General features: G+C 38.0%; 1 protein-coding gene and 1 non-coding gene across 3 annotated transcripts; one reads left to right on the forward strand and one right to left on the reverse strand.

Moving 5' to 3' along the window:
• Positions 1–497: 497 nt before the first annotated feature.
• On the reverse strand, positions 498–17,436 carry LOC117517021 (cytochrome c oxidase subunit 7B, mitochondrial). 2 transcript variants are annotated; one of them, XM_034177936.1, is made up of 4 exons: positions 17,303–17,436; positions 10,984–11,099; positions 6,767–6,773; positions 498–718 (listed from the first exon to the last, which is right to left on the reverse strand). In XM_034177936.1, the coding sequence occupies exons 1-4, from the start codon at positions 17,337–17,339 to the stop codon at positions 642–644; spliced, it is 237 nt and encodes a 78-aa protein (XP_034033827.1). In that variant the 5' UTR covers positions 17,340–17,436; the 3' UTR covers positions 498–641. The 2 variants fall into 2 exon arrangements, with proteins under 2 accessions (XP_034033827.1, XP_034033828.1); XM_034177937.1 differs by lacking the exon at positions 6,767–6,773 and having other exon boundaries at positions 498–725.
• A 170-nt stretch (positions 17,437–17,606) lies between these two features.
• trnal-caa lies at positions 17,607–17,717 on the forward strand. Its single transcript has 2 exons — positions 17,607–17,644; positions 17,672–17,717. It is a non-coding gene; the product is annotated as a tRNA-Leu (tRNA).
• Positions 17,718–26,619: the final 8,902 nt, after the last annotated feature.

Below are 26,619 nucleotides of genomic sequence, written 5' to 3' on the forward strand. Positions count from 1 at the left end.
CTATGGCATTTAACGGCAGCCGGCATCCTTATTGTTGCATTGCTGCCACCTTCTGCCTCAGTCCGCTATAGCAGCATTAAATCCTCTCGATGAGCCCAGTGTCTTTCAAGAATTTAAAGTCAACATTTCCCCCTCCCACTTGTCCCTACGTCTAAAATACTTCTTGCAGAAACTTCTTTCAGGCTTGTTCTTTTCAATTCTGAGAGAAGTTCTTGCCTTTGTCTGGAATATTTATTACAATATGCAAACATGCTGCACTGTCTGGTTGTTGACATACCAAACAGTCCATCCTGATGCTTTCAGATGAGGAAGAGAAAAAGTATGACCATTTCTCACTCTAGCGATGGTGACTTCATCCTTTTCTTTTCTAGTCTTTTTCCTACAACTATTTACTGAATCTGTCACTCTACTAGCTATTGAAAATAAGTGTCTGCTAATTTGAACACCATTCACACTGAACTTGAGAGACAGATGCACCAACTTAAAAAAAAAGCAGACACGATAGAATCAAACTTTTATTGGGACATATGTTTGAATAACCACAGCTGTTCCCTGACTGAACACAAATATTCATTAGTCGTCTGTACAACCACACATTTAGTGGGCGGGGTGGTGGTGGGCGGTCCTGTCACAGCAGCCAGTCACTCATCCCTCTGTGTCCACTCTTTGGGTTGGATCCTTCCAACAGGAGACCAATTCAAGACCAGGTCAGCCTTTGCAATAATCTGTACAAACACAGTAAAGTCATTTATTAACAGCTGCACCTTTATTATAGTGGCAACATAAAAGTTAATGTTCCATGGTACATTACGCATGCGCAGTGAAGATCGATTTTGTAGCAGGAACCGTTCAGTCTGCAACACCGGGTGTACCTCATTTAGGACCACTGAAGCTTACAGATTGATAAATATAAGGACTGCTGTTATCATATGGATGAAAACCCTTAGCAGTTAATAAATGACCAAAATCTGGAACCCATGGATGTCATCAAATTCTGAGTTTCCCAAATTAAGAAGCTTTGTAGGCTTTTACTGCAGCCTCCTTCAGTTAGTGCATGTTTGTGGGGCTTTGGCCATAAGCTTTTGGTCATTATCCACCAGTCTCATTGCCCCAGTTTCCCTTGTTCAATTATAAAGTTTCCAATTCATCTAACTTGCATGTCTTTAAATGTGGGAGGAAACCCACACATACACGGTAAGAACATGCAACCTCCACACAGAAAGGCCACAGGTATCGATCCCATGACCTTCCTGCTGTGAGGCAATAGTGCTCACCACTATTCCACCGTGCTGCCCATGATATCCTGCCTGTCAGTTTGAGAGTGTTTGGTGAATCTGAGCAGATATTATGGGGTGACATACTTCAGAATTCAGTACCACACTTCTATCAACAATCACAATCAATAAACAGCAGTGACCCAGTTCCACTGACAGCCGTAAGTGCCCATTCCATAACACTGCCTCCACCATGATTGCCAGATGATCTGATACACTTCAGATCACGAGCTAGTCCATTCTTTCGCCATAATCTTCTCTTTCCATCATTCTGGTACAAGTTAACCTTGGTTTCATCTGTGCAAGAAGTCCTTTTTAGATATTTTCCGGCAAAGTCTAATCTGGCCTTTGAAGGGGCTTTTCTTCATCAAGTCAAGAATTCTGCCATCATCTACTTTTGCAGTCTTCCAGGACTTTTGGTATTGTTTAGCTCTCAAGTGCATTCCTTCTTTTTAAGAGTGGACCAAACTGTTTATTTAGCCAGAAATTTTCTGCTGTCTAACATTTAAATATCAAGATTAATTACAGCCTCTTTGACTTGTGTTAACACCTCTTTGGACCTCAAACAGAGGTCCAATAAATAGACAAAAGCACATTAAACACTTGGAAACAACTACAGGCAGCTTATGTGTTTAAAGGACGTCATACATCTTAACTTCCCAGTTAGCAAGACATCATAAAAGTACTTATGACTGTAAGTCTCTCCGCACACATGTGCTAATAATTAGTGGTGGCTGATGTATTTTATTGCGCTCACTGTGAGTGCTAGGAGGTGCATTTCCGGAAAATGTCACCCTGCAATTCTCTGCATTTTTCAGCGTGACGCACATTTTAGAATGAGCAGAAACTTCCCGATGATTGACTGACAGAGGGAAACGAACCTACTCTGCCCGAAAACAAAGCTTCTGAGCTTTAGTCTGAAAGTGATGGCTTGGCTTTACAGACAGTAGACGACACACTTCACCCCAAAACTCTAACTTTTTCAGAGTGTCGGATTTTGGAACCTAAAGTTTGGTGACGCACTGTTTGTGTAGATGGTGGTTTACTGAAGCTGTGTACATGGACGTGTGACATCTCCATGATGCTGTTTTTAAACAGACTTCCTGACACAGAGATGGATTTGTTACATTAGAAAAATTCAGAATACATTATTTCCAGGAATTAATGGACTTTACTTAACGTGACACAATCGTGAGCAAACTAAAGGTGGAGCTGCAGCCGGCAATCGCATGTGCGTGTGTAAGGGCTTTGATCGTGTGGAGTTTACATTTGGAAATAAATCTACCACTGGGTGAGTCTGGCATGTTTGGGATTTTCCACCTTTTGTGCTTTGTGGCAAGCATTTTTTTTTTTTTTTTTTAAACTTTGAGAGTGTGAATTTGGAGCTGGAATGTGTGTGTGTGTGTAGATTATAAGATGTGCAGCAGCTCCTACCGCTGTGAACAAGAATGTCTCCATGATGGTTTTTCCCTGGCAGCAGATGTCTTTAATTTTTTTTAATTTTATTAATAAGACTCATAACTGAACTTCCGGTTATGGCTGCTAGCTGAGAAGACGAGCGAAATCTGCTCTGCCACTTTTAAATCAAATCCTCACATTAAGCAACTTTGCAAAAGCGTAACTCATTTTCTGAAGCAGCGGAATTATAAAGGGAGATTCCAATGTCCCTTAAGAAGACTACTCGGGGCCGAATGCAATCAGATTTGTCAAGTTTTGCCACCGTAACGACCAAACCCAAAGCTAACGAAAGAGCAATGGAAACAGAGGCTGGCGAGGGTACCGCTAGCATAGCTCAATCAGCTAGCACCGCTACTACGGAAAACGGGCAAGCTCGTGAAGAATCAGAGGCTACTTTAGGAGGAATATTGGCAGTTATCAAAGATATGAAATCAGATTTATTGATAATGAAAACTAATTTTGCTGCAAAACTTGAAGATCTCACTGCAACAGAAAACATGAAGAAAGAGGTAGCCGACTGCACTACGCGCGTCACAGGCGGAATCAAGAATATCCACTACAGAAGACACAGTAAATGTACTTCAGAACAAAGTAACATGTCTGGAAGAGAAGAATAAATCCTTGGAGGAGAGAGTGTTGGACTTGCAGGCAAGAGCCAGATGCTCAAATTTGAGATTAGTGAACTTCCCAGAGCAAGCAGAGGGAAACGATGCCTGTGGATTCCTGGAAAGCTGGCTTCCAGAAGTGCTCAACCTTGCACCACTCCGGGGAAAGTTCACAGTGGAATGGGCACATAGGCTGGGTCCAAGAAGAGAGCGTGCAGCTGCTGACTCCACACCCCGTGCTCTTATAATGAAATTCCTGAATTATAAGGACAAAGAAACTGTGATGCGGGCGGCCAGGACGAAGAGACAAATCCTCTACAAGGAGCAACCAGTACGATTCTACCAGGACGTGCCACCTGAGACGCACAAGATGATGAAGATATTTGATGAGGCATGGCGACAACTCCGTCAACTGGGGCTCCGGTATGGTATCATTTACCCTGCTCGCCTCATCGTGACCTACAATGGCCGCACACACATCTTTACCAGCGCAGAAGAGGCTGAAGTCTTCATACAGAGGATTAAGTCAAACAATCAGTAGAACTGATTGTGTGAGTAAAATGTAAAAGGTACTGACTAAAGAATGGGCTCTTTCTGATAAACACACTTTTTTTTTTTTGGAATAATTAAAATGAACCAGGCATTAGTTACTATGTATTCAGTAAATATTCATCTGATGCAGGTTATAGACCTGTGAATTTTTGTTGCTTGGAAAAAGATACTAATGGCAGAGCAGCTACAATTTTTATTTTCATTCTAATACCTCAGTATAGTTATACTGATCCTCACATGGTGAGAAACAGTTTTTCGCTTTCTGGAAGTGGAACAACTAAAAGGGAAATGTCTGGACTTACGGACGGGAGGGGGGTATTCTTGTATTTTTATTTTTCGCTGCTCTTTGTACATGTTCATCTGGTTTGCTTTGACAATACTAGAAAGGGGGATCTTATCTTTCAACTATCATTTAGTGAATAACAAATTAAAAATTAAAATCACATCTTGGAATTGTAGAGGTCTGCAGAAATTAAAAAAGGTTAAACAAGTTATGAATAGGATAAAAATACTTCAACCATAATATTTCTTCAAGAAACATTTAAAGTCAGAAGATGAGCTGAAGGTGAGGAGGAGGTGGAAGGGAAATATTTACTCAGCTCCTTTTACATCTCAGGCAAGGGGTGTAATGATTTTAGTTCATAATACTGTTCCTTTACAGATAGACAAAATAATTAAGGACAAAGCTGGCAGATACATAATCATTCAAGGAACCATTCTCAATAAAAAAAATAATCCTGGTAAATTTGTATGCTCCTAACTCTGATGAGCCAGCATTTTTTCAAAACCTATTTTTAATGGTTTCGTCTTTGCCCGGGCTATGTATAATGGCTGGGGACTTTAACTGCACCTTGGGGCCTATTTTTGATAAGAACTCAGGAGTAGATCAATCGCATGCAAAAAGTCGAGTGGTGATTAAACAATTTATGAAAGAAATTCATTTAATAGACATATGGAGGGAATACAACCCTAATACCAAAACATTTTCATGCTACTCCAGCACACATCAGTCTTATTCTCGTATAGACTTTTTTCTTGTGTCTGCATTACTGAAATGTAAGATAAAAAATATCTTTTATGACCCTATTCTTATATCTGATCATGCTCCGGTTTCTTTGATTTATGAAGAATCAAAACTTACTACAGACACCCCTAAGTGGAGAGTTAAAACAAAATGGTTGACGGATCCAGGGTTTGTTGACTTTCTAAATGATCAAATCAATTTTTATTTTGAAACCAATACAACACAAACGTCAAAGAGTACCAGATGGGAAGTGTTCAAAGCTTTTATCAGGGGGCAAATAATTAATATAACCAGCTCTAAGGCCAAGGAAACCTACAAGAAAATTAAATCATTAGAAACAAAAATTAAATACTTGGTAGAACAGTATTTTCAGTCAGGTTGTCAAAAAACTCATCAGGAAATTATTCTAATGAGAGCACAATACAATGAACTATCAGCCTCAAAAGCAACATCGAGTTTGTTATGACTGAAACAGACCTTTTGTGATCAGGGGGAAAAACCTGGCAAGGCATTAGCTTGGCGTATTAAAAAATTACAAAATGAAAGACTCATTACAACATTACTTAACAGTAATAATGAAAATATAGTTGACCCAGTTGAAATAAATGAAGCATTCAAAACATATTATGAAAATCTTTATAGCTCAAATTCTCAGTCGGTTACAAACTTATTAGAATTTAATGACTTTATTCATGATCTACAAATTCCAAAAATTACAGAAGAAACCAAAAATGAATTGGACAAAGATATAAGCCTTAATGAAATATCTGTAGCCATTGATAACATTAAAGGAGGGAAGACCCCAGGCCCTGATGGGATACCCGTGGAAATTTATAAAGTATTTAAAATGAAACTGATACACCCACTATTAGAAATGTATCGAGAATCATTTCATAATGGGTCCCTGCCTGCCACCCTTAGAGGAGCTCTTATAACATTACTGCCAAAATCAGGTAAACCCAATAATAAATGTGAAAATTTAAGGCCGATCAGTCTCTTAAATGTAGACTTAAAAATTTTAAGTAAAATTTTTGCAAAGAGATTAGAGAAAATACTTCCAAGTATTATACATAGTGACCAAAATGGTTTCGTACAAAATAGACAAGGATTCCATAATGTTAGAAGACTCTTAAATATACTTCATTTTGAAAAAGGAGCATTAGACACAGCAATACTGTCACTAGACGCAGAAAAGGCGTTCGACAGGATCGAATGGTCTTATCTGTTTCAAATGCTTACACTTTTTGGCTTTGGTGATAATTTCAACAAATGGATTCAATTACTCTACACACAGCCATATGCCGAAATAATGACTAATCGTAACATCTCAAAGGAAATTCCCATACAGAGAGGCTGTAGACAGGGAGATCCATTGTCGCCATTGCTGTTTCTTATAGCGATAGAACCATTGGCAATAGCTGTAAGAACAAACCTAAACATCTCAGGGATTACTATTGGACAACGAGAACACCGACTAGCTGTTTTTGCCGACGATGTGATCATATTCCTTAAAAATATAGAAAAATTTATTCCTGAATTGTTACAGTTGATAAATACATTTGGAATATTCTCTGGATACAAATTGAATAAATCAAAATCATCTATAATGTTCTTAAATGAGGCCGACCATGCAAAACCTCCTTCAATTGCATCCCAATTTAAAATAGTTGACCGTTTTACTTATCTGGGTATTCTTGTCATACCTCAACTTAAAAATGTAATAACCAATAATTATGAACCACTATTAAGAGAAATTACAGAATCACTAGACAGGTGGAAAACAATACCCATGTCTCTAATAGGGAAATAAATGTACTTAAGATGAATATAATGCCTAAACTCCTGTATGTTTTTCAAAACCTTCCACTCCCCCCCTCCAAGTAACCTATTCACACAATTAAAAACACTGTTTATTCACTTTCTATGGAATAATAGACGTCCCAGGATACATTTGTCTTTATTGTACTTGCCATAAATGCCCTAATCCAACTTTTTACTACTGGGCTGCACAACTGCGAACATTGTTGTTTTATGGAGAATGATCCCCCAGTTTGGAAAGAAATGGAAGAAATGGAACTGAACTTGCCATTCCCTTTGTATATGTACTCTGCAAAACCATCGCTTTTGAAAAAGAAAACAAAAAACCCTGTGGTTAAAAATATGATTGCAATATGGTATCGGGTTAAGACATTTTTTGCTGACCGGTCCTCTCTCTCGGTCTTCAGTCCAATATGGGGCAATGATGCCTTTTCTCCTGGAAAAACAGATGGGGGATTTAAATCTTGGGCCCAAAAAGGGCTGGAAAAGATTGGTGATCTTTATAACGAACAAAAAGTATTGATGCAGTTTCAAGAATTGGTTAATAAATTTAATATTCCCCATAACCATTTTTTCAAATATTTACAACTACAAAATTTTATTAGAACACAACAGGATCAAACACTATCTATTCCTACATTGTCTATCATGGAAAAAATGATGGAAATGGATTGTTGGGCAAAGGGACTAATATCAAAATTTTATAAACACCTGATTGATGAATGCACCGAAACATCTGTAAAAAAAACTGGAGGCTTGGAGGGAGGACTTTGGTACTGACATTTCATTAGAGATGTGGCAGGAAACATGTAAAAAGCACAAACACAAACTATTAATACACGCCTGAATCTGCTGCAGTACAACTGGCTGATGAGAACATACATAACCCCAGAAAAGCTAAATCAATATAATTGTGCTATTCCTGACACATGCACCAAGTGCAACGTGGAAAAAGGTAGTCTTCCATTGTCTTTGGCAATGTACAGAAATACAAATATTTTGGCGGGAAGTGACAATCCACATTCAAAGTATATTAAGTGTCCAGATTCCATTTACTCCAGTTTTTTTTTATTTTTGGCATTTGTCCAGAGGCAATAAAATTCAAGAAAAGTCAGAAAATGTTTCTAGATTTGTGTATATTATTAGCAAAAAGACTGGTAGCAATTTGTTGGAAAGATATTAAGCGTCCAAGTATAGGGAGATGGATTTCTGAATTGGCTACTACACTCCCTTTAGAAAAGATCTCTTATACAATCAGACATAAACAAAACCAATTCTACAAAATTTGGGACCCATTCATTAAATATATTACAACAAAAGACAAACATAATGGAAGAAGCAGAATAGACCTTTATTATTATCTTTTTTTTATTTATTTACTCTGTGGACCTCAAAAATGAAACTCTTATGTTTAATGTACTCTACTTTAAAGAAATAGTTTTTAGATCCCCAAGTGTAAATATCTGAATGCAAGCCATGTTTCGTATGTGTTAAATGTTTGCAAATGTTCTTTTTGCCTTAAATGAAAAATTCAATAAAAATATTTTTGGCAAAAAAAATAAGACTCATAATTAATCATGACAAAGCTGATCCTCGAGCAGAGACTGTTAGTGACAGGCTGTGTTTATGGCTCATGGCTGCATGTGCACTAAACCTTCTCAGAACTGTGGCTCTTACCATAACTGCATCAAAATTAATAGGGGGAGGTGAAGGTCTCGTCGTTAAAACGTTGGGCTTGAGACCAGAGGATCCTCGGTTCAAATCCCAGCCTGACCAGAAAATCACTAAGGGCCCTTGGGCAAGGTCCTTAATCCCCTAGTTGCTCCTGGTGTATAGTGGGTGCCTTGCATGGCAGCAGCCTCACATCGAGGTGAATGTAAGGCATTGATGTGTATAGCGCTTTGAGTGTCTGGTGCAGATGGAAATGCGCTATATAAATGCAGTCCATTTATTTAACAGTTATCAGTTAAAAAACGAGTCATCATAACACGACATCACACATGTTGGCTTTGGAATGAATCTGTGCCTCAGTTCTTAACATTAACAGCTAAATTCCATTGAAGCACATGCCGGAAAGGTTCTAACTGTTACGTCACCTGTCGGAAACACACAAGTATTTTGTTTTCAGAAGTCTCCATAGATGTTTGTTCCAAATGCCGTATACTTTGAAACCGGTCACGGAAGTGTACAAAGTAATCCTGGTGGATCATCGGTTGGTCACTAACAGCCGAAATCTAAATTGTTATGATTTCGGTGCAACATGTCCTTTAATTTCCTTGAAATAATGAGAGAACATGTACAGAGACATCCCGGATGAAAACCTGCTCCAGAGCGCTCTTGACCTCAGACTGGGGTGACGGTTCATCTTTCAGTAGGACAATGGCCCTAAGCACACAGTCAAGATATCAAAGGAGTGGCTTCAGGACAACTCTGTGAATGTCCTTGAGTGGCCCAGCCAGAGCCCAGACCTGAATCTGATTGAACATGTCTGGAGAGATCTAAAAATGGCTGTGCACTGATGCCCCCATCCAACCTGATGAAGCTTGAGAGGTGCTGCAAAGAGGAATGTGCAAAACTGCCCAAAGATAGGTGCACCAAGCTTGTGGCATCATATTCAAGAAAATATGAGGCTGTAATTATTGCCAAAGGTGCATCAACAAAGCATTGAGCAAATGGTGTGAATATTTTCGTGCATCAACATTGGTACTGAGCAAAGGGTATAAATATTTTTTTTGTGCATGCGATGTCTTAGGTTTTTTTTTTTTTTAATAAATTTGCAAAATGTTTTCATGTTGTCAGTACGGGGTGTTGAGTCGAGTTTTGAGGGAAAAAAAAATGAATTTTACTCCATGTTGGAATAAGGCTGTAACATAAAATGTGGCAAAAGTGAAGCGCTGTACTTTCCAGATGCATGCTATGTACAGGTCATGAATAATGTTTAAAACGTTAAAAGCATTAATATTGGATGGACAGAGCATTTGCTGAAACTCTACATTTATTCAGTGAGGCAGATTGCTGCCATAATGTATGGGAGTTTTTCCCTCTGTACCCAACTGTGACCGTGAGTATAAATGTAAACTGCCTTAATCAATAAACATTTCTGAATTTGATAACATTTTGTCAGTCACATTTGATGATGTTACAAGGTCAGTAAGATTTTTTTTAATGTAGCTACTTTGCACGTCACACCCTCACCACAAACCGCTGTCAACATTTTGTCAATTTTAAGTTTGACTGATTTTTCACAAATGACAGCATTTCATAAAACATCACTCTGTACAGCTTTTAAAAAACGGCAACACTAAAATACCCTCTGCCGTATAAGCATTGTGTTCTTTATAATTTGCAGCTGTTTAATTATTAAAATCCTATTGTCTTAGGTACAGTTTGTACATGTTCAATAAAGCCCCTCTATCAAATCAATCATAAACAATAGCTACATTTTAATGTCATCTGCAGGAGGCTTTCTGCGTGTGTTTACACGAGCTTTTGACAAGAGCAAAAGTTCTGCAAATCAAAGAATATTTGTAGATCACCCTCTGTGCATTTGCAGGTACTAATAAGACAAATTTAACCCATACCAAGTTAGCTTTGAGTTAGCGGATGTTAGCATTAGCAGACATTAGCATGCATGCTAACATCTGCTAAATGTCTTAGAAATCACTCCAGAGGTCTCACTGGGTTCCAAAAATAGTTTACAGTTTTAGAAGTGTTTATTTCTCACTAGCTTTTACATAATATATGACAAAGACGTTATACTTCACATAAACAAAACAGTTTTCACCTAGCTAGCAGCCTATGATGTCACCATGCTAACATCCACCAAATGATTTGTAAATCCTTCCAGAGGTGTTATTGGGTTACAAAAACAGCGTTTTCAATTTAGAGGTGTTTATTTCTCGCTAGGTTTTACATAATATATGAGAAACGTATATAAACACACAAAATGAAGCCGTTTTGAAGAGACCAGCGACTGACGGCATGCTGTAGCTCTACTGTGGCTGTCACCTGCGTCAAACACAAAACGGATCAGACTGAAACAGAATGGGACTTTTTAGCCTCTTAAAATTCATCACGGTTAACCATCTTTGAACTTATCCAAGGTCTGTGTCCAAGAATTTTTCCTGCGAATTTCAAGAGTCTGGTAGTAACAGGACTGGACTTATGTTGCACACAGTCCATCCACCCGTGAACAATGCAGCATCTGTAACATTAACAGCTTTAAAGTGAGTTGACTTGAAAGAACACTTACATAGGTCCACACGGATATGCAGAAAGTAGCTCCACCAACCAACAAGACATTGCCGTATTTGGCATTAAAGTCCTGGGAATTAGTGGATCCATGTCGCACCTGGCGCACAGCTTGACCTGGACAACAACACAACACATGATTCATGGCAAAAACTGTTTTATTGCATAGTACACACACTAAGGCTGAAGTTTAAATGAGTATTAGCCACACGTGAAACACTCATACCTCAGGATGACTATAGAAAAATGGGGGGGTGCATGGAAAGACTGATGCACAGTCTGCACACCGAGATATAGCCTAACTGTATATGAGCATTTATGTGTACTTATTGTCAGCATTAAGAACTTTTACATTCATCGAAAGATGAACTATATACCAATCAGCTCTGAGGGTGCTTTGTCAAATGGTATGTTCCATCAGGAGAATGCGGGAAAACACATCCATTGTTAGAACCTGATAAAACTGGCAATGCATCATGTTAGGCTCCTTTCCACCATGTTATAAAGGTTACTTTTAAATAATTTGAAAGCAACACAAAATGTTTGGCATGTTTTGGTTTTTTTGCCATTTTAAGAGGTGAAGAATGTTAAAGAGCATACAAAAGAAGTGCCAGTTATAAAAAATGGAGACATTATTTATCAGAAATTGTTATTGTTTCAAGAATTTAAAAAAATACTATGTTGGCATAAGGGATACTATCCAACACAAGCTCATTTTTGTTTAAAATGGACATTAACATTTTGTTAACCCTGTTAGGGACAATGTATATGTCCCAAACTGGGTGGAAAATCTTCATGGCTAGTGTCTGAACAATATGCCCATAATATATATTTTTTGGAGTCCCTGAGCTTAGTCAATATGTATTCTTAAAACTTGCACGTCTGTGTTCTGACAGAATGCTAAAACATAAAAAAGGTGTTTTTATTGATCAAAAATGAAGCCAGAACGATACTGATAAGAATTAATAACCCAGATACCTTATGAAATGTTTTAACTAATCATCTTATCATCTTACTAATCAGGCTTTTAAGGTGGCAGTAATTAAACCATTACTTAAAAAGCCATCACTTGACCCAGCTATCTTAGCTAATTATAGGCCAATCTCCAACCTTCCTTTTCTCTCAAAAATTCTTGAAAGGGTAGTGGTAAAACAGCTAACTGATCATCTGCAGAGGAATGGTCTATTTGAAGAGTTTCAGTCAGGTTTTAGAATTCATCATAGTACAGAAACAGCTGTAGTGAAGGTTACAAATTATCTTCTTATGGCCTCGGACAGTGGACTCATCTCTGTGCTTGTTCTGTTAGACCTCAGTGCTGCTTTTGATACTGTTGACCATAAAATTTTATTACAGAGATTAAAGCATGCCATAGGTATTAAAGGCACTGCGCTGCGGTGGTTTGAATCATATTTGTCTAATAGATTACAATTTGTTCATGTAAATGGGGAATCTTCTTCACAGACTAAAGTTAATTATGGAGTTCCACAAGGTTCTGTGCTAGGACCAATTTTATTCACTTTATACATGCTTCCCTTAGGCAGTATTATTAGACGGTATTGCTTAAATTTTCATTGTTACGCAGATGATACCCAGCTTTATCTATCCATGAAGCCAGAGGACACACACCAATTAGCTAAACTGCAGGATTGTCTTACAGACATAAAGACATGGATGACCTCTAATTTCCTGCTTTTAAACTCAGATAAAACTGAAGTTATTGTACTTGGCCCCACAAATCTTAGAAACATGGTGTCTAACCAGATCCTTACTCTGGATGGCATTACCCTGACCTCTAGTAATACTGTGAGAAATCTTGGAGTCATTTTTGATCAGGATATGTCATTCAAAGCGCATATTAAACAAATATGTAGGACTGCTTTTTTGCATTTACGCAATATCTCTAAAATTAGAAAGGTCTTGTCTCAGAGTGATGCTGAAAAACTAATTCATGCATTTATTTCCTCTAGGCTGGACTATTGTAATTCATTATTATTAGGTTGTCCTAAAAGTTCCCTAAAAAGCCTTCAGTTAATTCAAAATGCTGCAGCTAGAGTACTAACGGGGACTAGAAGGAGAGAGCATATCTCACCCATATTGGCCTCTCTTCATTGGCTTCCTGTTAATTCTAGAATAGAATTTAAAATTCTTCTTCTTACTTATAAGGTTTTGAATAATCAGGTCCCATCTTATCTTAGGGACCTCGTAGTACCATATCACCCCAATAGAGCGCTTCGCTCTCAGACTGCAGGCTTACTTGTAGTTCCTAGGGCTTGTAAGAGTAGAATGGGAGGCAGAGCCTTCAGCTTTCAGGCTCCTCTCCTGTGGAACCAGCTCCCAATTCAGATCAGGGAGACAGACACCCTCTCTACTTTTAAGATTAGGCTTAAAACTTTCCTTTTTGCTAAAGCTTATAGTTAGGGCTGGATCAGGTGACCCTGAACCATCCCTTAGTTATGCTGCTATAGACGTAGACTGGTGGGGGGTTCCCATGATGCACTGCTTCTTTCTCTTTTTGCTCTGTATGCACCACTCTGCATTTAATCATTAGTGATCGAACTCTGCTCCCCTCCACAGCATGTCTTTTTCCTGGTTCTCTCCCTCAGCCCCAACCAGTCCCAGCAGAAGACTGCCCCTCCCTGAGCCTGGTTCTGCTGGAGGTTTCTTCCTGTTAAAAGGGAGTTTTTCCTTCCCACTGTAGCCAAGTGCTTGCTCACAGGGGGTCGTTTTGACCGTTGGGGTTTTACATAATTATTGTATGGCCTTGCCTTACAATATAAAGCGCCTTGGGGCAACTGTTTGTTGTGATTTAGCGCTATATAAAAAAAAAATTGATTGATTGATTGATCTTAATTTCACTTGAGGTCTACTTTCAGTATGAATGATCTGCAGGAAAAGAGAACATGCAAGCACTATAAAAGGTTTTGGCACAAACTCAGCCGACTGGCTTAAAGGGATTTTACATAAATTGATTTTCACTACTTGACAAGTTTTTCCACAAGAGTCATTGACTATTCCTTATTTATTTAGCTGACATGTTATGTACACGCCTCAAACTCTGGCTGTTGGTTAAAACCCTGCGGTTCCTTGAGTGCCCAGTTAAACCTGACTCCAGCAGTCAGGAAGCAGCACAAGAAGCTGCAACCTTTACTGACGACCAACCCCATGTTACATAGCACATTTACTGCATTCAATACTGGCCACACTTACTTTCTGCTCACTAAAAATCATGTGTCTCTTCTCTGTTTTCCTTTCACAGTCCCACTTTAGTGTAAGCTACAACAAGGCAGGTACTACTGCCCAATGAAGAGCACACTGGTGGTGCACAACTCACGACCCAATTGTAATGCTCTGCACAGAAAACAAATTATTCCGCAATATAAGGAAGAGTTCCTCTGTCCGGTGATACACAGAGATGCACTGGGCTGACACGAAGTGTGCTTGGGCTGAAGCAAACTAGTCAATTTGAGGGTTGTCAAGTGCCCCAGCCCTATTCTGCCATGTCCTACTCTTAATCTGTTAAGGATTTTATATATATATATATATGTTATCACTGTTAAACATTTGTACCTTCGTCTTCTTTCTTATGAAAACGGTGTTGTGCTGTTTGCACCTAACCCCGAGAATGTATGTGTTATTCAACCTTGTTTTAGCATGCTGGGGTCAATCTGAACTGGGAATGAAGAGCTGGATGTACTTATTATTATACAACTTGTTTTTGTAGCCGCTAACGACTGGGAGTGAAGCATGACGGGGTCAGTCATGAACTGGGAGTAATAGACCTGAAGGTTGTTTTTGACTGTTGTGACGTGATGCTTAGTGTGAAGACCAGGACACTCCAGGCAGATGCACAACAGCTGATAACTGCAACAGACGAACGAGATGTGCTGACCTCCGACGATAAGAGTAAAAGAAAGAAACTGTTTGTCCTTACAGCTGCGCTTATTGACGTATGTGTTTATGTTACGGGAAGAAACTTGTCTCGCGTTGTCCCCCCCCTTAGGACAAGTTTTATGATGTAATGAGGGCATCTCTAATAAAAAGAGCGGGAGCACAGGCCAGACTTTAGTGTAGCTTTGGTGTACAGCCTGGCCGCACTCCGCGCGTGATTAATTTGACTTTCTGTCTCACTGGTGTTTCTTGACTCTGTTTGTCTTATCAAAGGTTTTAAGAATGTTTGGAGGAGAAAATACCCAACATTGACTGGGGGCTCAGTCCGGGATCTCAACAATACCGGAGGTGTCCAGCGGAGGTCGTCAAGTCCAGACGTAAATCCTTGGCCAAGGTCCGATCGATTGATCGTGTCTGCAATTGTCGACCACCGTTGGCATCGTCTGGTTGACGAGATTTTCCCGAAGAAGACAGACAGGAAGTCGAGTCAGTGAGTAAAATTTCTTTGTAAACAGTACTGAGTGAGTGGTGATCAGATCACATAAACAGTTAAATTCCGCAAGCGATGATACAGAATCGCCTGTTAATGCAAAGCAGTTAAACTCTGTAAGGAGGGTGCGGACTCCTCTGTTTATATACGCGTACCGGTAGGGGATAAAAGTGATCACATAGAACAGTTAAACTCCGTAAGCGATGATACAGAATCGTCTGTTAATGAAACACAGTTAAACTCTGTAAGGAGGGCGGACTCCTCTACGGTTGCGAGGGACGCACGTAGTTAAATTCCGGAAGGAGGATACGGACTCCTCTGTTTTAATACGTAAAGGAAATCCCGGGTAGAAATACGTGCACTGTAAAAAAGCAGTTAAATTTGGCAGGGACAGCGGAGTCCCCTAATGCAGGACATTAGTTAAATTTCACGGGAGGGCGAGCTCCCCTGGCATAAGAATACGCGTACGATTATTAAAAGTGTTTCTATGTGTAAATAGTGTTTTGTGTAAGTGTAAATAACTGTGTGAAAGTGTAATACTTTGGACAACGTTAGTGACAACCGTGCGTGTGGAAGCAGAGGCAAGTGATTCCGCTTCCTACGGGGAGGTGAAAGGAATCAACCACACGACGGCAAATTAATTGTCACGTCCAAAGAAAGTGTTAAAACTTCAGATTTAGAACACCCTAGGTGTGCCCTAGGTGTGTCTGAAGTCCAGGTTTTAAGAATGTTTGGAGGAGAAAATACCCAACATAATCATTACCTCTTATGTGTGCCACCGATGTTCAAGTTACTATGGGTTGCCGCTGAGTTTACCAGAGCACCCTCTGGTGGCCGTTTTTGGCCAATGAAAACATTGGCGAACGCAATACAAATACATGTAATTTTGTCACTTTTCAAAGGGGTCAGACTCATCAATAAAGTCAATTTAATGTACAATTGTTCATTTCAGCTCAGCTTGGAGTATAAAAATCATTGTTCCAGGCAATGATAGCTTTCAGCTGGCTGTTAGAAGCAAGTTAGAAGGAAAACAAAACCAGCTGATTTCAACAGACAATCAATGCGGCTCGAGCAAGTAGTAATTCTCACCTTTGGATTCACCATTTTGCTGGAAATGACCCATCTCTGTGCCAACCCAAAGTTCTCATTTTTATATGAATATACATCAACAGCGGCCTGATCTGGCATTGGAAATTAAAGAAACAGTCAAGCTCATTTCACTCACCTGAAAAAAACACCTCACGTGAGCACAAAAACCTTTCTGTGATACTTTGGTGAGTTTTTTTTTTCCATTAAACAAACTGATTTGTGCCCATGCTGCTTGAGTTTTAGATTGTAACCACTGTGAAACAATGAAAACATAAGTTTTCTTCACTGATTTAGCACATTTCTTCAAGTGTCTCTCACTGACAATAACAGTCCAGCAGGTGGTAGACACGTCTACAAGATATTACATAGACAAAACCAAGTCTTAAACCTGGTGTTTCGAGTATCACCAAATTTGATTATTTTCTTACTACCCATTTATTGTTTTTGGAGTACCGTGAATCTACCTATTCATCTATGAATGTGTGTTTAATTACTATAATATTTCAAACGAGTAACTGTGGAGAAGCTTCGTAATGAGAAAGTCACAGCTTCCTGATTAAGTCCGTACGGCCTTTAGCGTTACTGCACAAAATGAAGAGGGAATCCAAACTACATGTACTGCGCCTCACAGCTCCACCAATGAGTCCTCAACACTTTGGTTTATAAACAAACACTTTTTAAGACTTTCAGAAGCTGCTAATGTCAGCTACCTGGCTAACAGCAGGTAGCTAGGAGGCTAATCACGGTCATCACTTAGAGCACGGCGAATCAATCGACACAAATAAAAAAAAAAAAACAGCGTATGGCTGAAATGCTCACACGTAATACACTTTGTTGCAATTAATTCGCTTACCGGTGACATTGAAAGCTGCTTTAGCAAAACGGTACATGTTTGTAACCTGGTGAGTCCAAATACCCTTGAACAACAGAAATATATGGCCGCCGCACGCCTGCGCACTGTAAAGCACGCCTGCGCAGACGAAAAGGAAACGCTGAAAGGTAAAAGTTACTGCTAGAAAAAAAAAAAAAAACAAAACAAAATATAAGACGAACTGAATACAAAAAATGTTGCCTACAGCAAATACAAAAAATGTATCAAATTTCCGGGATCGGGGTATTTATGATATAAGGACTACCAGAACATGCATATCGGCAGTGTCAGGATGGCCGAGTGGTCTAAGGCGCCAGACTCAAGGTGCAAATCCTTCCGCTAAAACGGGATTTCTGGTCTCCGATTGGAGGCGTGGGTTCGAATCCCACTTCTGACACAATCTTTTTTTATTTTTAGCGTGGATGTTTATAACTACTCAATGAGATAACGAAAAGTCATCCTTTTTAGATGAAAGTGATTTTTTTTAACCTCCGTCAGAGATGGTATACTTTTACCTCTGATGTTAACAGTTAACATTTATGAGATGTTAACAGTTAAGTTATTGCAATCAACATATTTTTAAATAAATTATATTTCACGTGTTAAAATAAGAATTTGACATCATAATTTTGGCACATGCATATAAAACACCACTCAGCAGCTCGCTCTTCTGTACTCCTGAAACAATCATGTAATCTAATTTATACTTCAACTGCAAATCAGTCATAAAGGCAGACAAAAATAAGATGCACATTTCCATCTGCACAATCGCACACTCGACTGGGAACCGTAAACTAAAAGACATTAGAAATAATTATTCAGGATTTTCTGTTTTAAATGTCTATGCAAAAAAAGAAATTCTGAAATGGGTGAGCTGGGACAATGTGAGACAATATTAATTTTATTGTTGAACAAATACAGTGCTCTCACTTAATCCAAAATGTTAATAAACCATGAATGTTTAACAAAGGAAAAACTGTCTCTTTCTCAGGGGTATACACACACAATTATTAAACAACTATTCGTGTGCAGGATTATTATGCAGTTACATGAAAAACTAAGATTTTCCCTTCCCATTTATGATTAAGTTTAACAATTCACAATTACCAAATTTTTGACATTCAAAAATATTAACTGACCAATACAGGCATCCTTCATTTCAGTAACAGAGGAAAAGGGCTGGTTATTCTGTCATATTTGCGGCTTTTGCCGACTACTCATGCAGTAGAGTACTTGGATGCATGTGCCTTGTATCTTCTTAAAACTGACAATAGGTTTGCAAGTTGATTTCAAATCAACCTTCAACCTGAGAAGGTCCATTTAGCTCATTATTAATAATAGCAGCCCATACCCGTACATTTGCTGGCATTATGACTGAAAGTGGTGCTGTGTGTCTGTTCGTGAACCAGCCACAGGCCCGTCCATCAAGTCACTCTCATTAAATCTCTCCATAAAACCTTAGAAAAAAAAAAAACAGTCTTCAGATATTTCTTGGCCTGATGTTGATGTTTCATTGTGAGTTTTGTTCAGTGGTAGTCGTTTTCAGCCTTCCTTACCTTGGCCAGACGCCTTGTACTTCTGGACACTCCAGATAGGGTACATGTCCGGAATACAGTGGATATATATTCCAGAATCCAATAAGCACTCAGGTTTATACAGCTTGGAAATGGAAACTATGCTTGTCGTTCCATGTCAAATCACCCAAAATAAATAAGATTTTTCACCCTACAATCTCAGATTTTGCTAAAATTTGGTTTCTAGGGTAGATTAGGCTGGCAAAGATGAATTTCCAAATATTAGCCCAATTGGACCAATGGTTCTCAAGTTATGACCCACCCAATTTGGCAAAAATCACCCAAAATGGGGGTGGCGCCTGATATTTGAGCCCCCATATCTCACCAACCAGTGGGGCTATCAACAAAAAATGGTACCTCTAGACTGGAAATTGTCCAAGGAATCCAAATCTGGCCTCAGATTTGATGTATGAGAAAGTTGAAATAGGATGACCTTTTGACTTTTACTTTGACCTTGACACAAAATCCACCAAACATTGTAGGCCCATATCATATAAAAAAAATCAGAGGTGCAGTTTTCCCTCATTATCCACAAATTCACATCAAGCATACCTTGTCAAGCCTATAAAATGGGAATCAAATCATTTTTTTTTCATTTTCACAATATAAAGATATGCATTTGATGTTGGATTTAATTATTTTTTTCCACCAGACCAAGGATTAAATTATTTTAATCCCAGGTTCAAAAGAAATTATTTGTAAAAAAAAAAAAAAAAAAAAAAAAAAAGATACTTTAGCTCCCCCCAAGTATATAATGGTTGCCCCCTAATGCTGACCCAGGAAAGAATTAAGGTTTCCCAGAAATCACAGGCAGTACTTCACAGATTGCTGTGCTGGACAATATAAGAATGAACATAACTTTATCAGTCTCTGCCACTACCGCCAGGATTTCAATCTGAAGGCCGAATGGAATTTCTTTGCGACATCTCACGAGAAAAGTGCATGCAACAGCATTGGGGGTACTGTGAAGAGCCTTGTTGCAAAAGCCAGCCTCCAAAAGCCATACAATGACCAAATCCTCTCCTCAGATGCCATCATGAAGTTCTGCACAGAAAATATCTCAGGGATCAAGTTCTTCAATGTTTCACCTGAGGAAATGAGTGAGTGTGAAGCACTTCTGAAAATTTACTTTGAGAGATCCAGGACCATTAAAGGAACCCTTCAGTTCCACAGGTTTGTTCCAATCTCGCAGTCTGCATTGCAGGTGTACTACCTGAGTTCTCAAGCTGAGGAATCCAAAGTGGTGTCTGTGTGTGCGACAGCCCATGATGACACAGACGGTTTCGAAACCAGTGAAACTGGAGTGCAGCTACAAGTGGAAGTGTACGCACAAAACTACGTCTGCTGTCTGTATGACAACCTACCATGGATAGGACTGGTGGATGAAATATCAACAGAAGTTGACGACTTCATGTGAACTTCATGCACCCTCACAGACCAGCCAAGCAATTCTATTGGCCACAGCCAGCTGACTCACATTGATTGCGAGAAGAGGACATTTTATGTGTAGTGGAAACCCCATCACTCTGTTTATCATCATCCAGAGGACAATACAACATCAGCAGAAATGATGTGAAGAATACTAAGATGTGTGACAAGTGGCCCTTTGCAAATTAGTGAAATTGGATGAAATCAGGTCTGCACAATTATAATGAAATGCAAGTTCCCACATTAAGGGAAAACTATGAATGTTTTATAATCAAACAAGTAAACAATTCCATCACAGAAATACATACTAAAACAGCCAGCTGTAAGACCAGGCACCTTATTCCCAACCGATGTTCAGTTTTCAACACATCTTTTGTTTTTATTTAGTAACTTTATAAGGGGTAACCCCCATTAAAGAAATGCCAAGTTGGCAGAGCCTGTTGAGTATGGCATCCTAAATACAGAGTACTTGTTCAACTGGCATTTTAAATATGTCTATTATTGCATCAATTAATAAAAATGTATTACAATATACAAGCTTTCTCATTCTTAATTATCATGTATTCATGGCAAAATGAATATGTAGCCTAATACTCCACACCGGGGCCTGTCATATACACCCTACAGTATCTCAAATCCTATTTATATTATTATAAATACATCATGGATTCCAAGTACATACATCTTTTGTATTGAAATCATTTTCTACCATTTCATGATAAAATTCAACTAAGTCTTCTAAACAGTAAAGAAAAGCATTTTCTATTTGTACGGTTAGGTTGAATATGTCTACGGTTATTGGGAATTCTGTTCTACAATTCAATTACTCGATAAGAAAATAAGAACATCAGAAAAAAATATATCTAAGTTGAATTATATTTAAACCATTTATAGTCCTTCTTCCTCTCCTTACCGTATTTCATTATTTATTATGAAATGTCTATCCATCTTCACTGATAATCCATTATATACCATAGTATGAAATACGACCAGATCTTGCACCTCCCTTATATATGACATCTGTAAGGCCTCTGCCAGTTATTTTGGGTGATCCTTTAAGGCATCTCCATTTTTACAGAATCAACTAAGGTGTTTTGTAATAGGGACTGCTCCTGCTGGAGTTTGGGTATCAGGTGATATGGTCTTATTACTAGGTGTTTAGTATGTTTCAGAGCATGATAGAGCTTTATATATACATGTAAAAGACAAGCTGAAACTGCACAGACGAGGTATACTTGATGTGGATAATGAGGGAAAACTACACCTCTGATTTTTTTTATGATATAGGGAAGATATGGGGTTACAATTTTTGGTGGATTTAGGGTCAAGGTCACATGGGCAACAAGGTCAACGTCAAGGTAAAAGTAAAGGTCAAAAGGTCATCATATTTCAACTTTCTCCTACATCAAATCAAAGGCCAGTCTAGAGACACCATTTTTTTGTTGATAGCCCCACTGGGTAGTGAGATATGGGCCCCCAAATAGCGGGTGCCACCCCATTTTGGGTGATTTTTGCCAAATTGGGTTTTTAACTTGAGAACTGTTGGTCTGATTGGGCTAATATTTGGAAATTCATCTTTGCCAGCCTAATCTACCCAAGAAACCAAATTTCAGTAAAATCTGAGATGGTGGGGTGAAAGCCATTGGGTGATTTGACATGGAATGACCCATGCATGGAAATGATAAGTTCAGAATACTCACTTTCCTAACTATTGTGAACGCAGTATTAACAAGAGTGCTCTGAGAGCACAATACCCCCCCACACACACACACACAGCTGGCAAATGCTGCTTCGATACAAGTACTGCAGCAGAATCTTTCAAATGGTGAAACAAGCACCAAATGCGATACACAAATACTCATTATTACTCCTTTGAAGAAGAAGGAAAAAAAAACAGATTGGCCACTTGAATTTTCCATAGGCAGCCAGGTAGGAGTCAATTGAAGAATTACACAGGGGTCAAAATTAAAAGACGCTCCAATCATAATGAAACCGACACCGACAAGAAGGATTTACAGGAGCAAAACTGGGAAAAGGTATACAGTGAAAGTGATGTTGATAGTGCATATGAAACTTTTTTACAAATATTTACATCATTATATGATAAAAATTGTCCAATTAAACAAGACTACAGAAAACAAAAAATCCAAGCTCGACCATGGATGACGAAAGGGTTACGAAATGCATGTAATAAGAAAAATACACTGTATAGAGAATTCATAAAACTAAAGACTAAAGAGGCAGAAAATAGATATAAGAAATACAAAAATAGATTAACTAATATTATACGGGTATGTAGGAAGGAATATTATAGTAACATATTATATAATAACAAAAACAATATTAAAGGAATATGGGATATATTAAATAGCATTATCAAAAATGGTAATAAAAAACAGAGTTACCCTCAGTATTTCATTGATAATAATGTCAAGAAGGAAAATAAGGATGAGGTAGTCAATGGTTTTAATAATTTTTTTGTAAATATTGGACCAAGCTTGGCAGAAAAAAATCCCGATTCCCAACCTGAGGATTGGGATAATAATCTCATAGAAAGAAATCCCTGTTCAATGTTCCTCACAGCAGTGGATGGAAAAGAAATTATAGACATTGTGAATAATTGTAAATATAAAACATCTACCGATTTAAATGAAATTGATATGGTGGTGGTAAAACAGGTCATTGAATGGATTGTAGAACCATTAACATACATCTGTAACTTATCATTTCAAACCGGTAAATTTCCCAATCAAATGAAAATAGCTAAGGTTGTGCCGCTGTATAAGACTGGGGATAGACACCACTTCACAAATTATAGACCTGTTTCTTTGCTTCCACAATTTTCCAAATTATTAGAAAAGTTATTCAATAATAGATTAGACAAATTCATAAATAAACATAAATTACTTACTGATAGTCAATATGGATTCAGAGCACATAGTTCAACATCACTTGCATTAATAGAATCAGTTGAGGAGATTACAAACGCCATAGACCACAAATTACATTCAGTTGGAATATTTATAGACCTTAAAAAGGCTTTTGATACAATCAATCATGACATATTAATCAATAAACTTGAACAGTATGGGATTAGGGGGTTGGTGTTGCACTGGGTGAGAAGCTACTTAAGTAACAGAAAACAGTTTGTGAAGTTGGGGGAATATACATCATCATGCTTGGACAATGCTTGTGGCGTCCCACAGGGGTCAGTATTGGGTCCAAAACTGTTTCTAATTTATATAAATGATATTGTCAATGTTTCCAAAATATTAAAATTAGTATTATTTGCAGATGACACAAGCATTTTTTGTTCAGGGGGGGATTTGCAGGAGTTACTGTGGAGGATCAGTATAGAAATGGGAAAATTGAAAATATGGTTTGACAGAAACAAATTATCATTAAACTTAAGTAAAACAAAATACATGTTATTTGGCTATTGTAATACAGACATACAGGTTCAGTTACAAGTCGAGGGGGTAGATATTGAAAGGGTACATGAAAATAAGTTTCTGGGGGTGATAATAGATGATAAGATAAACTGGAAGACTCATACAAAACATATACAAAGTAAACTGTCAAGAAGCATTTCAGTTCTAAACAAAGCGAAACATATTCTGGACCACAACTCACTCCGCATTCTTTACTGCTCACTGGTTTTACCATATTTACAGTACTGTGCAGAGGTATGGGGTAATACTTATAAAGGTACAACACAATCACTATCAGTAATGCAGAAAAGAGCTATAAGAATTATTCATAATACTGGCTATAGAGATCATACAAATCCACTATTTTTACAATCCAAATTCTTAAAATTCACAGACTTGGTTCATTTTCAAACAGTACAAATTGTGTATAAAGCAATAAACAATTTACTTCCAGCAAATATTAAAAATATGTTTTTTAACAGATCAGGGGATTACAGTCTGAGGGGGAAATTTAATTTAAAGCATCAGTGGGCACGAACAACATTAAAAGGTTTCTGTATTTCTGTCTGTGGGGTGAGGATGTGGAACAGATTGGGAGTGGGGCTCAAGCAATGTCCAAGCATGAACCAGTTCAAACAGCGGTACAAAAATATGTTTTTTTCTAGGTATAGGGAGGAGGAAGGGTAATGAGGGTTAGGGTGTTTTTGTTTTTTGCTTCGGCTTGTAAATATATAGTATTTTGTACGTAAGTAGGTATGTGTAGGTGTATATTTATGTTTGTGTATATATATGTGTATATATGTGTATATATGTATATATGTGTATATATGTGTATGTATATGTGTATGTATGTTGATGTGTGTATGTATATATATATATATATATATATATATATATATATATATATATATATATATATATATATATATATATATATATATATATATATATATATATATATATATATATATATATATTGATATATATTGATATTGGTTTAGGTGTGTAGGAATCTATGTGTATATGTGGCAAAGGGTATTACTGGTTGTGGGGAAGAAGGGGTAGGGATAAATAAGCTGATGCTTCACCCTACCCCTTTTCGGACATGTTGGGTACACAGTAGGAACTTTTTTGTTGTTGTCTTTACTGATCTATCTTGTAATTGTTGTTGTATCAAATGTTCGAAATAAACAGTTTTCATTCATTCATTCACACCACATTATTTGCCTGATCATAAATATTTGAAAAAGGTATAGTATACAAATAATTAATGTTTATGAGTTCAATGGTAGGAATGGTTCATGAGGTGAAAGACTTTCATCAAATTAAATATTCGTTCCATTGAAAGAATGTAAAAACATTCATTATTTGTTTTATATAACGGCTAAACTAGATCTTTGTCATTTGATATTTTATTAATTTATAAACAACAGAAAAGGTACTTTTTTTGGTGTTCCACTGCTGCTAAAGTCCAAATTGTGATGTGTAGTCTGGTAATGCAGTGCACTGACTACAGACTTCCATATAAAAAAAAAAAAAAATGCATAGTTTCTTAGTCCAACCAAAAATCACGTCAGCTGTTCATCTGAACAGCTCTTAATGCAGACAGACGACTTACAGCTGAGTTGATTTTGTGTGTATGTTACAAGAATTAGTACCGTCAGTTAGCTCAATCAAATCGCCATTTCACTTGTGTCGTTGTCCCACGCGTGTGTGCGCTCACACAACTGGGTCAGTGCTTATGCACGCGTGTACATAGTGCAGCGAAGAAGAAAAAAAAATCACGTCAGAAATTAGTCCAGTTTTTCATTCTAACTTCCTGCTAACAGGCTCCAGATAGTGCAGTGGATGTTTTGTGTGTGCATGCGTGCATGTGTGTGTGCGCACGCGCGCGCGCGCGCAGAGTGCAATGGTGCGAAACGTATGGAACCAAATTTGCACTCTAAATGCAATGCAACATAAATGGGATGAATAATCCATGCCATGTGACATAAAAAGCACCAATCAAAATGACAAGGATCCACTCAGCTATTATATAATTTGGACTATCTATGACTGAATCTTATAGAGTTATGGGGCATAAACAGCAAGAATGGTGACAAAGGTTCATTTCAGTTTGTACAGGGGTCAAAAGTTAAAGTTGCTCCAATTTTGGTAAAACGTTGTGCAAATTATTGAACTAATACATAGAATCAATAAATGGAATAGTTTTGACTGTGTTGAATGCTTGGTCTCCAAAGTAAAGGTCAACCAATGTCGAAGTTCATTGGATTCTATGACATGTAGCATACAATGAGGAAAATAAGTATTTGAACACCCTGCGATTTTGCAAGTTCTCCCACTTAGAAAACATGAAGGGGTCTGAAATTTTCATCTTAGGTGTATGTCCACTGTGAGAGACATAATCTTAAAAAAAAAAAAAAAAAAAAATCTGGAAATCACAATGTATGATTTTTTAATCATTTATTTGTATGTTACTGCTGCAATAAGTATTTGAACACCTACCAACCAGCAAGAATTCTGGCTCACACAGACCTGTTAATTTTTCTTTAAGAAGCCCTCTTATTCTGCCACTTTACCTGTATAAAAGACACCTGTTCACACGCTCAATCACACTCCAACCTGTTCACCATAGCCAAGACCAAAGAGCTGTCTAAGGACACCATGGACAAAACTGTAGACCTGCACAAGGCTGGGATGGACTACAGGACAACAGGCAAGCAGCTTGGTAGAAGACAACTGTTATTATTTATTAGAAAGTGGAAGAAACACAAGATGACTGTCAGTCTCCCTCGGTCTGGGATTCCATGCAAGATCTCACTTTGTGGGGTAAGGATGATTCGGAGAAAGCTCAGAACTACACAGG

This window comes from Thalassophryne amazonica, chromosome 9 (assembly GCF_902500255.1).
Source record: "Thalassophryne amazonica chromosome 9, fThaAma1.1, whole genome shotgun sequence".
NCBI classification, from domain to species: Eukaryota; Metazoa; Chordata; class Actinopteri; order Batrachoidiformes; family Batrachoididae; genus Thalassophryne; species Thalassophryne amazonica.

Bases quoted from the DNA above. Each gene is read 5' to 3' on its own strand.
- LOC117517021 (XM_034177937.1), bottom strand. From the start codon at position 17,339: ATGTACCGTTTTGCTAAAGCAGCTTTCAATGTCACCG. The intron at 11,100-17,302 runs GTAAGCGAATTA...GTTGTTGTCCAG, and splicing joins AGCAGCTTTCAATGTCACCG to GTCAAGCTGTGCGCCAGGTG. The intron at 726-10,983 runs GTAAGTGTTCTT...GTGTTTGTACAG, and splicing joins GCATATCCGTGTGGACCTAT to ATTATTGCAAAGGCTGACCT.